The sequence below is a fragment of the Xenia sp. Carnegie-2017 genome, unplaced genomic scaffold, assembly GCF_021976095.1.
Source record: "Xenia sp. Carnegie-2017 unplaced genomic scaffold, XeniaSp_v1 HiC_scaffold_13, whole genome shotgun sequence".
Taxonomy (NCBI): domain Eukaryota; kingdom Metazoa; phylum Cnidaria; class Anthozoa; order Malacalcyonacea; family Xeniidae; genus Xenia; species Xenia sp. Carnegie-2017.
In genome coordinates this window covers 3,875,291-3,893,598 of record NW_025813436.1, presented here as the reverse complement: position 1 = coordinate 3,893,598, position 18,308 = coordinate 3,875,291, and the positions used below count along the sequence as shown (strand labels likewise).

The 18,308-nt window shown below is 34.5% G+C and overlaps 1 protein-coding gene and 2 long non-coding RNA genes across 3 annotated transcripts; 2 read left to right on the top strand and 1 right to left on the bottom strand.

Moving 5' to 3' along the window:
* Positions 1 to 2,172: 2,172 nt before the first annotated feature.
* Positions 2,173 to 3,493, bottom strand: LOC124454582. Its single transcript, XR_006951523.1, has 2 exons — positions 3,160 to 3,493; positions 2,173 to 2,856 (listed from the first exon to the last, which is right to left on the bottom strand). It is a non-coding gene; the product is annotated as an uncharacterized LOC124454582 (long non-coding RNA).
* Positions 2,391 to 3,158, top strand: LOC124454576. The gene is made up of 2 exons (XR_006951522.1): positions 2,391 to 2,449; positions 2,726 to 3,158. It is a non-coding gene; the product is annotated as an uncharacterized LOC124454576 (long non-coding RNA).
* A 9,159-nt stretch (positions 3,494 to 12,652) lies between the features above and the next one.
* On the top strand, positions 12,653 to 15,242 carry LOC124457940. Its single transcript, XM_047008090.1, has 2 exons — positions 12,653 to 12,876; positions 14,239 to 15,242. The coding sequence occupies exon 2, from the start codon at positions 14,259 to 14,261 to the stop codon at positions 14,754 to 14,756; it is 498 nt and encodes a 165-aa protein (XP_046864046.1). The 5' UTR covers positions 12,653 to 12,876; positions 14,239 to 14,258; the 3' UTR covers positions 14,757 to 15,242.
* Positions 15,243 to 18,308: the final 3,066 nt, after the last annotated feature.

Genomic DNA, 18,308 nt, shown 5'->3' with positions numbered 1-18,308 from the left:
CTTTGCCGATCATATATAGTTATCTTAACCAGTTAAGTCAACTAATATTACTTTAAAATGAAGTTGCTTTGGCCATCACTTTGTAATTGTTGCATCTCATTTATAATATCTTGCATTGTATATAGAGCATGCAAATGAATTTGATTTTTTCTGTGTCTTTGTGTTGTCCGTAAATTCCGAAGCATTTAGTATACACACTTCTCTGTTTATTTCTTGCCTAGTTTTTAAAGTTCCTTTGCATCGGTAATTAGCAATTTTTAACAAAAACTCCAATATGGATCATTTACAAAAATCAAACTAAAGAAAAATTTTTTTGAGTCCGAAAGATTTATGGAAGTAAAATTTTGTGAACGATTTCCACTGTTGTATAGCTATGCATATAACAGGTTGAAATCCATATGATTTCCCTATACATATATTCTAGTTCCATTGCCATATGGCATATATATGATATATTCTATGAGTTGTGTCGAACATGCGACTTATAAGTGTTGAAGATCCACTCAAATTTTCAATAATCCAGCGCAGTGGCTAAATCAAAATCAAAATGAAACTGTATGAAATTTTTGATTGATTATTTAAGAAATGAAAGATGTTTTACATGTTTGCACAGGCTTATGCACACCAAGAAGGTCTTTTGGAGAACTCGAGAGCAGATCAGTGCAAGTCCGAGACCGAAGGTCAAGAGTTGCACCTGCTCAAGAATTCTGACAAACGCTTCCGAGGTTTGCATAAGCCAATGCAAACACGAAAAACATCTTTATTTTCGTTTATAAAACAACAATAATGCGAAAACGACAAAAATTCAAGCAAACGTTTTGATTTTCCTCTAGCACGCATTCATGATTAATTTGCAAATTCTCTTTGATTGATTGAGTGATTTGATTTGTTGAGCTGAAATCGTTTTGCACAGGTTAATGCAAACACAGCTATAGACCAATCACCGTGCGCATTTTATTGCTTTTGTTTTACTAATGTTGCATCCTGAAGAAAACAATAACTTAAATTGCAATGTTGTGTCAGTTGCCGATGCAAGAGTCACTTGCAATTAAAACAAGCACGTGCGACCAGTGTATGATTTTATAAATAATCACGATGCAAAATAATTGCACAGGAAAACTCCTTTTCAGGTGTCGTTTGAGTGGTCAATCAACAGCGAGTTGCGTTTCCAATCGTTTTTTGTTTGAGCAAGTTACATTTAAGCGTCTAACTAATTTCAGTCGTGTAAAAAACAAAAAACAATGCGATAAACGTCTACCTGTTAAAACAATGAAAAGAGAGAGATAAAGCATTCTCTACTGATCAGTAAAACTCAACAAACAGACTGCAACTATTGGCTGTTCAAAAGTTATTTGCCTTGTTTGAAATTCAACTCATAACATTAATATATCTTTGTACATCGGCACAAAATTCAATTAACAAACACTGAGACAATAGGAGAAAGGCGCTGCAACATAAAACATTGTAAGTTCTTCAATGTAATTTTCAATAAGCTAAGCAATGATGTAAGCTTTTCAATAATCTGCGTGAAAACAAAAACACAATTTGGTTACACAAGCCAATAAATGAATCATTATGTAAAAATACAAAATCTCTCAGCTGTTGAGAACAACTCTGTTAATCCCCACCCCATCAACGTAGTGACATTGAACAACACGGTTCAGCAACCTTCAACCACAAAACCACAAACCAACCTCCTACCATGTGAGTTCCGAGAACTTTCCATCATTTGGGCTTTTTTTCAAATTTACCACACCGTTGCTCGTTCGACAATGACATACAAAAGATTTTTTCACTCTTTTAAAGATTTATCAAACAATTTAAATATATAAGCAAACAAAATGATAGTTGATGAAAAAAGATACTATAGTAGCTAAATAGATTAGTGTTGGAGTTTTGCCACTCAAAGTTAATCTTGCCATGAACTTTAAAAAATTTTAAGTAGCTTGTGAGCTGTGCGTTAAAAAATGAACATATTAGCTATGTTCATGGATTTGTTATCAATTTCGAGACCAAAACACTTATACTTCCATTTCAACGAGCTTAAGCGTAATGAAAAATTACAGCGGAGCACATGCGTACAGTATGAGGCCTCCTTAATTGGAAGTTCGCAATTTCGAAAGTAGTTTTAAAACGTATTATTCAAAGTATCAAGCAAATATCACAAATGCATTAAAACCAAGAAAGTAGAATTTTTATTGGATCAATGAACAATAAGTTGCAATTAGTTACATAATTGGACATACATTTATCGGTAATGATAAATTTTTCAATTGCTTCCGTCAGCTGAAATTCAATAATGATATTGATTGTAGGATTTTTACTTCAGCTGTGAGTCCGTGGGCTGTTGCATTAATAACAACTCAACATTGTGTTCACAACTTAGTGCCGATTAACAGGAGAAGACTGTAATAGCTACGGATAATTTAAAACTCGGCTTGTATAGTGGGTAAGTCTTTGAGTTTTCAAGGATTTTAAATTTGTGGTAACGAGTTGTGTTATTTGAAATTAGTTTCATTACCTTCGTGATTTATTCAGCCAACAATCACAAAAGCGATCGTCGCAAAAGTTGAGTGCGCAATGTAGGACTATCTTAAATAACAGCATAAGCAAAGTATTAATTAGTTACGGTTGATCTATAAGTACAAGCTTAATAAAAGCCTGTGACATTTTGGGGCAAAATACAAACTAACAACATTTTTTGAATAACTTTAACTTCATATAGAAATTAGAGATGAAGTGTCAACTGTTCACCAATGCCGCACTAGTCAGTTTCATTTTTCTGTTTGCTGTTCTACTTCAACAAAGCATCTCCCAACCTATTGGTACGCAAGATGGAGACGCCGATCTGATGTTCTATACAAAAAGAGAATATTTGCATCTAGGATCATGAACAAATGGCGAAATCAACTCAGAGAACAACGACTTCCTAGAACAAAAAAACCTTGTGGACCACCTGGCTCGTGGGCGGTGTGTTGACTTTAACAATATTATGCATGTAATTAAAGTTTTCAAAGTTTCTTGAGAAAACTATCGACATGTAAAAATCACTAAACCAGCTAGCTCCTTTATGACGATTAGGTTATGTAAATGCTACAGAGAAATGAATTTTCCCAAACTAAATGCATAGATAAAAATAAAATCATATCAGTAGTTTACCATTGTTTGTTATCTTGTTTTTTTCGTTGCGTTAACCGAAGACAATGCCGAGTGTGAAATTCGCATATTCCAGTGTTGTCACGAGATTACACAAACCACGCGTGAATGACACGAAGTCTTTTAACCAATCTAAATCTTTCTTGGATCGTTCACGTGTGAGCGTCATAAATGACACGTAGCTATAATTAAAGTTGATTCACTTTTAATTACATAACAAATTGCCAAATGGGAAATAACATTGCAGTGAATTTTGTTGTGATAACTGTGGCAACTTTTGTAATACGCCAATACAACCAAACACTGTTCTCCAGCTGCCCCAGTGAACGCCTTATAGACGTCTTGTTGTTCAAAATATACTATCCAGTGACAAAATCGAAATGAATTTATGAAATAATTGGAATTATTGCTTCATATGGCATATCCCAATGTTTGCATTCAGTTAAATTGGGTATTTGTGCAATTGCCCGTGCACGTGACACGTGACGCGTGCAATTGCAACTGGCGCCAGCGACCGGTGTGATTTCGTAACTAATCATCATGCAAACCAATTGCACGTGAAAATTCCTTCAAGCTAACGTATTAATGTACATGTGTTCAAAGTCTTAGCCATCAAAGTCAAACTCAAATCTTTTTGGTTGGATTTTCTTGCCTTCAAAAATTTGACGGACGCATTTTCAATCTTAAAGAAACAAAAAATGAAAACTGCTTCTAAAGGTGTGTTAACTTCGCAAATTTTTCACCTATTTGATAGGTTGTACATTTCATAATAAATCATCACTAATTCGACCAAAACTTAAAAAATCTGGTCATGTAAACCTTTTGCCGACTGGAAAACAAGAATCCACAACACGCGTGTTTTACATACCTAAAATAACCCTTATATCCGCCATATTGGCTTTATTAAACCATAATTTTATGGCCTTGAGTTAAAAAAACACGTTTTCGAGTGCCTATATAAAGGTCAGAGAAACGACTTCTTTAGATAGTTAATTGATTTCAAGAACATTTGCAATGTATTTATAGGACGAAAATGTCATCTTCATGGGTCTTTCGGGCCTAAAAGTAAATCAGTCATCAACGGAAATTACGTAGTTTTGGCATAAAAAGTGTATCTTCTATGATACAGGCTTATAGTAGTTAATAAACTTTAAAAAGTGGAGCTGTTCGGGCACTATTTCCTGCTAAATTCTATGTTTTAACACGGTGTTTATATTTTGCCAAGCGAGCGTATTCTCCAATGTACGTCACTTCCAGTGCGGAGTCATCTAATTCTAAGCCCAAAAATCCCTTTAAGATAAAATTTTGGACGTATCCGTTAAAATGTTATTCAAATCATTTTGACTATGTAAATAAGTCATTTCCTTCAAAAAACTAAGAGCATTTTTGCCAATTGCATAAGTACGGTGGCTCACAAGGGCCACCACACAAAATAAAAATATTAATACACACACAATGTATTTTTATTTTGTGTGTGTATAATGTATTTTGTGTGTGTATTTTTATTTTGCGTGTGTATTTTTATTTTGCGTGTGTATAATGTATTTTGTGTGTGTATTTTTATTTTGTGTGTGTATTAATATTTTTATTTTGTGTGGTGGCCCTTGTGAGCCACCGTACAAAAGCCATAAAAATGGAACGTTTTTACCAACTCGAAAATTTTTTTCTCCGATACTCTAATCATACTTAAAATCAACATCAGTAATAAAAAATTTCAGCTGCCAGAAGCGCTGTGATGCAGGGGCGGATCTAGGATTTTTCAAACATCAGTCATAAAACGTCGGAGGCACTCCGCGCCTGGGGGGGTCTGAGGCATTCTCCCCTGAGAAATTTTGAATTTCAGAACCTCTAAAATGCCATTTTCAGCGTTTTAGAGCAATACAAAATGTATTTTGTGGGCATCGTTTTTCGGTAAAAACAACACATTTTGCTTACGTTTTTTTCAAAAAGAAAATGAAGTGAACAATACTTGAATGTTTTGCCAAATATTTAGGCTCATTATCATGCCAAATACATGGCTCATTAGCATGTCTAGGAACGTAAAATTTATTTTACAATAATGCTATTCAAAAACAGATATAGTCTTTAAAAATTTCTACCAAGTTGTCAGGCATATACCCCCCTAGAGACCCCATTCAAACCTCTATGTAATAATTTAAGTTAGAAATTTGGTACTACAAGTGACAGTTCATAAATATAGAAAAGCTCAGATTTCAAACCATGCAAGTTTATTGTAACCCTTTACCCATCTCCACATCAGAGCCAGCAAATTCACTTTTGAGAAAAACTCAAAATTTTTTCTGTCAAAGATTAAGAAAATTATCAAAGTGAAAATTGCAGCTAAGGACAGCTTAATGCCATGAATGTTTCAGGCATTTCACTAGACTATTATCTTCTGTAAGTATATGCAAGGTGTGCTATATAGCAATCACTAGTAGCATTGTATTAGCAAATACAAACAGAATGTAACCAACATGTCTTTAATTATATAATTACATGAATGTTAAAATTTGTTCATGTGTCATGCTTACTGGTTATGATAAATATCTTTTCATATGATCAAAGCTCGTTTAAATGTAAATCTGAAATAAGTTAGTTTAGAAATTATACTGATCATCAGAAAAATTACCTAGTGATCATGAAAAATACTTTGCTGTTTTGCCAAATTTCAAGGTTTATCTGCATACATTGGAAGACATTTTACTTTATAGAAAATGCTATTCATACATCAATAGCCCTTTGGAATTTATGGCAAACAATCTGGTATGAGCCATAGATTAACACACCTTTACATCTCTACATGAGGTGTTCAGTTAGAAAAGGGGACAATATGTGACATGGGACAACATTTCATGTATGTGAAATACTCAGGTTTAATACCATTCCAGTCAAATTGTCAAAATAAAAAGCTTCATGGATCATAAGACTCAAAATCACAGGTGATAGTAAACAGCTTCTCATGTAATCAATGTTAGTTTTCTCAAATCTTAAACAATATGTAGTATAACTGTCCAATGATTGAATGATCAATGATCATAAACTGAAAAGCCCCAAAATTTGTTTATGATAAAGTAAATAATAGTATGGCGCCTTATGGCTACAGATTTTTTGTCCATTGAAATATATTTGCAGAAATGTAGGATTTCGCTGCCATATAACGGCCACGATTCCCCAAGCATTAAAGAAATCATAGCTAAAAGTCCTTCGGCAACAACAATTTTAGAAGCATCAATCTGCTTACCATACGCCATATTAACATAAATCGCATCACACACTCGCATAAATTGACTTTGATATATTGCATTCATGCATACACTTCACTTGAACTTTACTTACGATTTTCGATGTAAATTTCTGCTGATAAAACTCAAAACAATGTTGGCTTGCTTTTGAACATCAATGACTGAAATGTCGCTCGCGAGATCGTCTTTGCCAAGAATTTACAATTCATCCATAAATTGTTCACCCTCTTGAAAAAATTCCCAGTTTGGAAAGCAGCATTCATGTCAACATATGAATTTGTAAAAGATTTCCATAAATTCCATCTGATTGTAGTTAAGTTTCTATCATGCTTCAGAAAATTACTATGAACGATCAAACATTCAATTCAGACAGTGAGCTTGACTATGTTAGTTCAGTTGGCTATCAGTCGAAATCGGTCAAACCAATCACAGTAAGACAAAATTCAAATGAACCAATTGTAAGATAGCAATTGGACTCCCTTATAGGTCCGGCCACCCTATTATCGGTCGAGATTATTCCAGACTGTCCACTGATCTGGCCATTGACCAATAAAATAGCGTTTCTGGCGTTCATAGACTCCTTTATAAGTCGAACCAGTCAAGCCACCCCGCTTATCAGTCGGTTATTCCAGGTCAATTAAAATTCAACTGATCTGGTTACCAAGGAGATATTCGTTGTATTAGTCATTAGTTTTCAATAATAAATAAAGCTGGATTTTTATCACGAAGTAAATGCGATAATAAAGTAAGAATAATTAATGAATTTTTAACTAATATGAATAGGTAATTTTTTAATTTCAAACATCAGTCGCGCGACGGATTTGACATACTCTAGATCCGCCCCTGCTGTGATGATATAAATCCAGATTGATAGAAAACCAGAAGCACAAAATTTGGTCGTGCTACGCGATATTTAATTGTTCAGAGTCAGTGCACTGAATCATGATCATGCTTTGAAATTTACGTAGCAGGATAAAATTAATGGTCTGATTGTTTTTAATACCATGCAATTGGAGCGTATGTGTGTGTGTGTGTGTGTGTGTGTGTGTAGTGTGCGCTATTTTCGCTTCAAAATGTTCACTTTACGTAAATGTGATGTCATTAAACGAGGAAGAAGTTCTTTTCAGACTCTTTAACATATTTTTAGATACACGAGGACATCCTGCAGACGTAACATCTCAGCCGTGCAACTCGCAAATCCTGGGAAATAAGCTTACTGGCCGGATTTCCACAAGATCTAGCTTAATAAAAATTTCATTAGAGAACGTTCCTATCTCCCAAAAGAATTTGAAATATTCGTCCATGATGTAGCCAAAGATTATATCCTTTTTGGCCATAAAAACGAATTAATATGCAAGATACCTTTGTTGAATAACAATTAGCTAACAAACACTGAATGAAAAATAAAAATTGTTGCATGTTTTGCGATAAACACTTTTTAGATTAAAACTGCGAAACGTTTTGCGAATTAATATCAAACGTTTTGGACATTGTTGTGGGGTCTTTTGTCCATCAATTGTTCTAGACTCCCGGCTGCATAGGAACTTTAATCTTTTTGTTCTGGAAAAACTGTTACTCTTATTTCTGGCAAAGTCTCCTCATCTAGAAAATGCAAGCTATCTATATCGTTCAAGTTTGGCTCAAAATCCTAATCCATTAATCCCTATATCCTGTACATAATCAAGTCATTGGATGGTCCTCATGCTTTTTGTGTTTCCAGCATTTGGAACTGAAGAGCAGTTATTTAAAAATGTCGTTAAATTCAAAATACGATGTTTTACAGTAACTTCGCATCAATTCAACCCACGATCTAGTTTCTACTTAATAACGTTCCATAAATGACGATGCTGAAATTTTTACACTTGTCATCAAAGGTATTTATTGACGCTTGTTAAAAACGCACGCGTGGCTTTGCTCACATTAACTATCGATATTTCTTATTATTGGAAACAGAGTTTTCGTCTATAGTCTATTACTTATTCAAATTTCTTTGCTAGAAACATTTCAGCGTGTGTTTTTTCTCATTAACGAAACGAAGGAATTCAATGAATTCAGTAATCTCACGACAAACGCGAAACCGCACGTCGCGACCATATTTTTATTACGCGAAAATCATTTGTTAAGTGATGTAACGGAAAATACAATACCGCAAGTGGCGGCGTTGTGTAAGGACTCATGTTGAAAATTCGACAATATACAACCGTAAATAATAAACTTTTGTGAACATTTTATGACAAAAAGAACTAAATTTGCATGCACATCGGCATGAGAGAGAGCATTTTTTTGCCAAATTTGATCTAGATTATTGGATATGATTTTCAACAGGCAAATTAACGAATGACATAACAGCATGTATCGCAAGGTCACCAATGAGAATCGTGTCATTTAGCAGTAAACATTCATTCTTACAATAGTTCAGCCACATAATTCAAGATTTTCTGTCGCTTGTTGCTGAGAGAGGATTCATTAACAAAAGCGCACGAGTTACTGTGTTCAAAATAGGATAATGACTCATGTAGCTAATTTTGATCACGTGTCAATTTTGATAATAAATGAATTGATGAGATATAATGACGGACCTAAGTGTTCTCGATTAAGAAAGTGATTGTAAACAAGCAAGCAAACCAGCCAAAGACTAGCAAACAGAAACTCCACAGATGAGCTTGATTAAAAATTGATGTCGACGGATTTTCAAAATGTGTTAAACCTCAAGGAGATGAAGGAATCTTTTCACATAAAAACATGTTACTTCACTAAAATCACGAAAAATGTACAATACAATAATGAAAATGCGTTGGCTACTTAGAAATTGGAAGACAGTAACTAGAAACATCTGCTATTGATGTCGACGGTTTCAAAATTAATATCTACCGGTTTTCGAAAGGTTTTAAAGCCAAAGGAGATGAAGGAATCCTTTCACCTAAGAACATGTTACTTCATTTAAATCCCGAAAAATTAATTATAGGATAATGAAAATGCGTTAGATACTTAGAAATTCGACAGTAATTAGAAGCATCTTCCATTTCGGCGGTCAAGTACATATATTACTTCTCTTAGAAAGATAAGAAACGTCTTTTTATATCATCAAATTAGTCAAACTAAATCAATTATTCGCCCACAGGAGACCTAATTAGTAAAGTTTAAAATATTATCTCCAAAAAGACAAGTTGAGGTATGGAGTTATGCAACATGCAATCATTATGCAATGTTTATCTATTTGGAAAATGGTTTATCAGGTTGAAGGACAGTTTTTAATTATAAAATCATACTATCTGAAGCGAAGAACAGATGCGTAATTTTCGTCTCATGCTACAAAGCTTGGGTTTTGGTATGTTGTTTCCTTTTCTAAATTAGCGCCTGAACAAAAACAGAAAACATGAACGTAGTTTGTGGAATATTACCACGTGATCAAATCTCTTTTAAATGTGAGAACGTGGAAACTATCTTTTAACATCTTGCCGTCTGATCTATATATAAGTTAAAAACACACAATTTCTGATGCAAGAATAACTAATCTTAGACGCCGTCTATCTCAAACGGATGATTTACGCATCACCAGCCAGATTGAAATAAACTTAATTACTTTTATAGCAAAGGAGTCATAACTATGAGTTTATTATCTGTTATGTCGAAGTGGAAAAATTTTTTTTACAAATAAATTGGAAGTGGGAAAACATTGTTTCAGAAAGGTCAAAGACATTTTCTTAATCAAACTTATGGATGAATGGGCGAGCGGCAAAGACTTAACAAACGTCAAACCTAAAACAGTGAACTTTATGTTACATTTTCATCTTCAAACGTCGAAAATCTGTGTTTAATCGATTTGTAAACTAGAAAAAAACTACAAGCTGGTGCTAAAAATGTGAAATTACTATGTATCACAGAAAGTACTTGGGACAAATCCACCGTGTACTATTTTCAAGTCAACCCTGTTATAAATCAAGTTTAATGTATGGAAAAAGTCGACAAAACACAGGAGTTTAATTAAGGCAGTCGGCAAAACACGGAAGTTTAAGGCAGTCGCCAAAACACAGAAGCATAAGACAGTTTTCGGAAAATAGAATGAAAATATCGACACAACAACAGCACACTATATATAGTGCCGTCTATACTAGTCATCAACGATACATTTTATCAGCAATCACTTTGCGCCTGGCATGAAATAAAATATGCGAAACGTGCATTCTGGTAATAAAAAAACACACAAACATACTTCCAAACATGTATACATTGCGTGAGGTGGTTCTATCACCCCAGGGTTTATGAATAAAATATGCTGTCCAACATGACCAATTTTGGTACGATGTCTACCTCTACAACACGTTGAATGCATTCCGAATAGCAAGGTGGTGATGACGTCATTTTAACAGATCTCAAGTCACATTTACAAACTTCATGAGTAAGCAGACCTTCCGCAAAGCATACCGTTAGAATTGTGGATCAAATTCAGGATAAGCTCTCTATTTAGTGACATGAGTTATACATGAATAAATTACCGGTCGAGTACCGAGAATACGGAAGAAAATCCACCAGATTAATTATATATGTTTTTCTGTAAAAGTTGTTAGTCCATTTCTATAGTAACACAGGGCAAAGAGAATTCAACACAATGAGCTGAACTTTGCACACAATTATGCTAAATACAATTACTCTCTTTATGTTCCTATGCCATACTGGAACATATAGAGACCTAAATAAAACTTACATCGTGTTAGAGCTTTCATTAAATCAAACCCTACGTTAGTTGCACAAAAATATTTAATCATTGTTGAATGTTCGGCTCAAAAACTCAGCTGGACCAGAAAGTTTCCACAAATATTCAAAATAGACAATATGTACATCTACTGACCATGACGGTCGTCATAATTGTGCAAACAGCCAAGAAACAGTCTTGACGAATGTCGAGTCATGATGTTAAATGCTGCAACCCCTTAAATAATCACGCGAATGATTCGGTTATATTTGCTCTGATGATTCTCACTACTATTACAACCGTTCTCACGAATTATGTTCTTGCTGTTCAATGTATAGTTTTGAACGCCTATCTGTGCAAATTATTGTTTTTGACGAGAGAAAAAAGTATAAAAGGATGTGTGTTTCCTTCAAATGAATCTGGTTTTATTGCACTAAAACTATTTGTGCGCTTTATATTGAACATAAATGCAATTAAAGAAGTATTTTAGAAAGTATATTAATTGATTATATTTTAAATGATGTTGCTAAAATTTGCTATTATTTTTGATGCAAAGATATATCTACAACTTTTGTAGCAAAAGAAACGTCGGCAGAAAGCAAAATTCCCAATTAACAAAACACTGAGACACCTCCCGTGAGGGCGAAATGGCGCTCTTACGCAACATAAAAACATTATGTAAGTTCTTCAATATGTAAACTTTTCAATAAGCTAAGCAATGATGTAAGCTTTTCAATAATCTGCGTGAAAACAAAAACACAATTTGGTTACACAAGCCAATAAATGAATCATTATGTAAAAATACAAAATCTCTCAGCTGTTGAGAACAATTCTGTTAATCCCCACCCCCTCAACGTAGTGACGTTAACAACACGGTTCAGCAACCTTCAACCACAAAACCACAAACCAACCTCCTACCATGTGAGTTCCGAGAACTTTCCATCATTTGGGCTTTTTTCAAATTTACCACATCTTTGCTCGTTTGACAAGGACATACAAAAGCTTTCTTTCACTCTTTTAAAGATTTATCAAACAATTTCAATATATAAGCAAACAAAATGATAGTTGATGAAAAAAGATACTGTAGTAGCTAAATAGACTAGTGTTGGAGTTTTGCCACTCAAAGTTAATCTTGCCATGAACTTTAAAAAATTTTAAGTAGCTTTGCTATCAATTTTCGAGACCAAAACACTTCTACTTCCATGTATGAATGGGAATGCTGCAAAACGAGTGACATGTTTTTAAAAGAAATTCAATTGATGTAGAACACATGCCAATGCAAAGAACTGAAGAAATTGCGTTGTATCTGCGTTGACGGAAAGAAGCAAAGCAAGCATCGCGCGCGCGTGTCTGTGCGTCATTGAAGCCATTTCAAACAGCAACATAACACAAACAGAGGCGTTGACACGCTACCGTGGTGATAAAAGATCGTAATAGTAATTGACTATTTGCCATGATTAACAACACTTCCGACGGACAGCAATTCGAAATCCTCAAAAAATGCGCAGCAGTGCCAAAAGAGCGGAAACATGACTAAAACGGCGCTTTTGCACGATCCAATATCGCATGGAAGGTATTTAACCCACGTACGAACACGTTGTTCGCATTTCAACATTGACACGGTCTAGTGAAGGTCAAGGAAAGCTAGTTGGTAGCACAAAAACACAAGAAGGAAATATTGTACATTAGTACAAAACCTGTTCATCTCGTTGCCGAAAGAAATTCTTTTTGGATCAGTTGAAAAGTTTCATTTGCGAAACGGTGCGGGAACAGAACAAATAAAAAGTAAGTTCGTTTTTCATTGTGTTTATGTCATTGAACTTACCCTTATGATGTACTTAACCATACTATGTATAAATATATGATATACCGAGCTAACTGCTTGCGTTTTACGCTTTTAAAACTCGCTCTTCAAGAAAATATCAAATTCACTGTTTTTCATACAAAGCAGTCATTGTTTTCTTTTCTTTCGGTTATAATTTCCCAATTTCCGCGTTTCATTAGAACTAGATATTGCTCTATAGAGTCAGTAAAAATCTTATACATTGCCTGGTTCTTGCCCTCATAAGAAATTTCTTTTCAAGAACATGATTAAGAGGATTATCATACGATACAAGGCATGAGTAAAGGTAAAGAAATACCACCCTTTAAATTAGGTTCGAGAATCTTTCTAGATTAAGTTGGCAGAAAATTGAAACAACAGGGAATTTGGGAAGAGAATTTCACCACGGGGAAATAGCTATATAAAACACTGAGAAGTTTCTTTATTTAGTAACCACGTAGGGATGAATAAATGACAACGCATATTTAACTAAACTTAAGTTCCTCTTCGGATGTGTGTTCACACAGGCTGCGATACACTTTAAATGTGCGAAGGAAACCTTCAACATAAAAAAGGTGTATCTAAAGCGCTGGTATGAAAGTATGTGTAACGTCCCTGTCACAATTTACAGAGGAAACCATATATTATTCAAGCCTTATAAAAGTCTATTATCATATTATTATATATTATTAAAGTCTTATACATGCAAGTATATTATTTAGCCCCTTTTTACTAGCATCTGTACCAGTTGCTAGCATTTTCCACCAAGACACGCTCATTCTCCAACAACGCCTAGATCATTTCAATGATTTGAATTACATGTGTGTTTCGTCATCGACCATATCACATACACATACTTGAACTAAGACATAATCTCTTGATTGTTTACACATTTATCAACAGTGTTTTTTTTCTTAACGAAAAGCACCGAGCATTGATTAAAAATAACATCAAAAGGTGTTAATGAGACGGTTCACATAACACAGAAATATATTTTGCGTATATGTGAGCTATTTTTAGGGTGGCCCTTAAATAAAAAATTATTTTGTAAAGCATGTTTTTTTAAACACACAGCGGATGTCCTAAATATGAGATAAATTTTTAAAACTGCAATGAAAGGCTCTAAGTATCTCCCTTATTTTATTCCGAATGAAAAAGTTCTGGAAAATCATTTGAAAAATATAACTATGACTATGTCTGGGACACAAATACACGTGATTTGGTCGTCTATTGCGGTAGCGTTTGACTCGAAATTTTAAAGTAATCTATAGCTAATGTTTAGGAATAATTGAATCAGCATTAACTCTTTCTTTCATTTGTTGTAGTTAGTATAATTCAGTGAAAAATGAAAGCAATATTCTTCGTCCTCTTAATTGTTGCCTCGTGCTTCGTGGTCCACAGTCAACACTGTCCCGACATCACATGGGCTTGCCCAAGACGTCGCGAAAAACACACCCAAATTGTTGCAAAAGAACGAGTAAAACGTGACAGTGCGCCTCCTCAGCAAAAATTAAGCGATTATTTGGAAGAATTATTTGACGAAAGTGTTTTGTGCTTATTGGACGAGTCCGAATGCGATCGCAGACGAATTTTACGACGATGGGAACGCACTCGCACAAAAGTAATGATGGAGAAAAAAGCAAGAAAAGAAGCGAATGGTGCTGCTAAAAAACGGCAACTTGATTGCCCGTTTGGGGTTTGGAATTGTAAAAAAAATGAGATCACACAAGTGAAAAATATCCAGTCACGACAGCCATGCGACGCCGGCAACGCCAAATGCTTGCAGAAAAAAGACGATCAATCCGTGGATGATCTAATTGACGAAATATTCGCGACATCGTGAGCATATGTGAACAAGCTGAAACGAATCTACCTGGTTGCAATCTAAAGCAACAAGCTACATAAACGTCGTCCCGTGAAATTCTATTGATATAATTTATCAGCAAAGATCACACAAGTGCGAATTCGTGCCAAGCACCACAGACATATTGGTTGTATTATAGCTACGTTTCAAAAGCTGTGTTCTGAATTGCGAATTATTTAAGAACAAACAACAAATATCTATTTATTTAAGTAAGAAGCTTTTACACGATTCCAAACGTAAAAGAGGACACTGAGTTTGAGTAATTCATATCAATTTATTAGCATGACGCTGATCGAATCTCTTTAACTAAGTCGTGATAGAAGAGTTTCAAACTTTTGTTTTGGTATCGCCTGACAGTAAGTTTAACGTCTGTATGTAAGGACATATATATATGAATACGGCAGAGTAGCATATTTATAGAGATTTATCATTGATAAAGTATAATTAAATTATTTAAAGCATTTATGTGACCAGTTTGTTTATCGGTGCGTTGCGTCCAATTTTAGACTGACAAGTTTATTCTTTGGTGACACGATCGCCACGTCACGAAACGCTGCCACAAGCTTACAGCAAACGCGTGGCAGCTTTAATTTTATGTAACAAGCAAATGCATAAAAACCATAATCTTATTTTATAACTATTATTAACAGGACTTGGTTGGTAACATCGTTCTTTCCTTCTCCTCAAGTTTCTGGGTCGTAACTCGTTAGTATATGTTGCCAACGTCAATAAATCATCGGAACGTGAAAAAAAAAGCGTCGTCTGAACGAGTCAATTCACGAACTGACGAAAAAAAAGCGTCACTGTTCATGTTCGTTCGATTTTTTGTTCAATAATCAAAGAACTTCGATTGAAATATTGTAAACTACGCAAAACAACACAAAGCACATTGTCAATCGAGATATCAATGTTATAGTCCCGTGACCCCAAACACAAACATCAACATAAGCATACCAGTCATTTAATTCACACATAGCAGACATTTTAGAGAAGCAAGAAACCCTCTGTTGACAGTTCCAGCAAATGCCAAGCAAATTCACGAGCTAAATGGGAATCAAGCTTTTCATTTTTTTTATAATTAGTAAACTAATCATTTTCACGCTCTGCTATGTTTTAGTTTTGCCGGTATAACTTCCCTAGCGTTAACCATCCAAGTGTATGTTCTTTGCTGATCTAGTATCTTTACAGCGATATAAAGGATAGTGTTGCGTAAGTCATTTTTTATAAAAATGTTCGGAAGTGGTCGAATATTCGTATTGAGTTTTGAAGGTCAAGGTGATTTAATTGCTAAATCAACGAAAACTTACTGAATGCATCTCTTCCTTTTGAATTAATTATGATGGTCCCTCTTCAAATATTCCATTTATGAAAGCTCCATAGCATAAAATTGAAAGCATGCCTCATGATATTTTCGTTTTAGCTGTTAGCACTCGTACAAGACTCGCATTTATACAGATTACAGAGCATGTCATTTTCTTACGCTTTCGATAATGTTTGCAACACTACATTGATTGACAATCGATTGCTACTCAATCATCGAGGGTGTTTGGAACAGTTCAGGTGACGATAAATTCAATCATTAATGGGACTTATAATTATGTCGTACATTACTTAAATAGAATTGTTTACGCCGTTACGCGTACAAATAATCTTGAACAACTTACGCATTCAAATCTTACGAATGATCTAATCTTATGAGTTATCGTATTTTATAAGATAGCCTTTAAAAACACGGGTGCTAATGGGTTGAATGTTAAAAAACCCCGTTTTTCTTCAACTCTTTAACAGAATCATACTAGTATTCTACTTCAAATGCTTTAATTTGATTGGTTCGCTATTTAACTTTCAATAGACAGTGAGTAGAAAGCAAAATAATACAATGAATTTAGAGTAACAAACTTTACAAGTCTTGTACCAAACTATAACGTACAATCATATCAAACCATTAGCTATATTCCTTCCACTCACAGTCCTTGACTTAATCAAGTCTCGTGCTTGTGACCGGTATAGCTAGTTTAGTGTGTGAAAGGAAAACGAATAGAATATTAATTACGATATTTAAGGCCTCTTCTATGTAAACAAATTTGACTACGAGTACGACTACGTGATTTGACCGAGAGGGATCTGGGTTCTAAAAACAAGTTGTCGTACTTGTAGTCAAGCAAATTTTTGTTAAGATGAGTACGAGTACAACTTACACAACTTTATTCTTTTATTTTTTGCTAACATGTACTGTAATAAAATTTTTTTGAAGCATTCATTACTCAGGAAAGTAGCTATAAGCGTAGAACACCCTGCCACAGAATAAGAATATACAGAAGAGTCACTCATGTCGGAACCTTCGATGTTTTTGTCCTCGCGCATGTCGTGCCGCGCATGGTGACCGCCTTTATTCCAGCCAGATGATTAGGGTTTTTGACTTTTTCCAAACCTTTAAAATGATCCAAAGTCATTTCTTAAGTCAAAATAAACTTGAATGATAAAGTATTGACGTTATGTAATTTTAATGGTTGGAAACAAGTGAGAAATCCTAAACATCTGGCTAGAATAATGGCCGACATGAGGACACGTTGTACACCTGAGTGACCCTTCTGTATAATCTATGTTCTGTGACCCTGCTGTTAACGAAATAAAAAGGCAACTCAGGAAAGTCTCCTGTCCGATTACGATCACCAGCCATAAGTGTGTTTTTTACACCTTTGTGTCCTTGTAAATCAAAAATGTGTCCTTGTGTCCCGTCAAAAATATGTGTTCTCTAGAAAAAGAATTACAATATGATCCATTCTTTTCTTCTTATCGCTCTACCCCGTGTACTGAAAATGTGATTATTAGTAAAATGCGCTGAAACGATATGCTTCGTCATTTGACTCCAGTTATAAGAATATAATGCAGTTCAGAGCATCAACAACACTTCTTTAATACTAAGAAGCGTGAGCGATTATCAATATTGAACAATGAATTAATTTCGAAAGGACAGGACAAAGACAGTCAAAATTTATAGACTTAGAGATTGATTATTTCAGCTTCAGGTACAACACTTTATTTCAATTAATAGTAAATGCAATTCTATTACTTTGGACTATTTATATTCTAAAGTGCATAATAGTGTGCATAATAGAGTGCATAATAAATTGCAAATAGTGCATATTCTAAAGTATTTTATTCATAAAAATACATCTCACGCTGAGGTAGATGAGCATGTAAAAAGTATAACATTGTCACATGTACAAATACTCAAAACAGGTCAATGTTAAATTGCAACTCATGATTTTTAACGTATGTCCGAAAATAAATCATTAAAAAACTTTGTAATCCATGGTTTGGAAGTTAAAAGTGATAGTGAGTTTGAGACTGAGGACATTGAAGTAAAGAAACTTCCGTCAAACCAGTCCCCTCAAACGGATTCAAGCACTACCAGTAATATTGGCAAGGCGATCAATGTACGTAAATGTGATGTTGACCAAAATGTTATAAAGAAGATAAATAGTGGTAATTCTCGTGGCCGAAGATTAGAAGTGTATGAAATTTGAC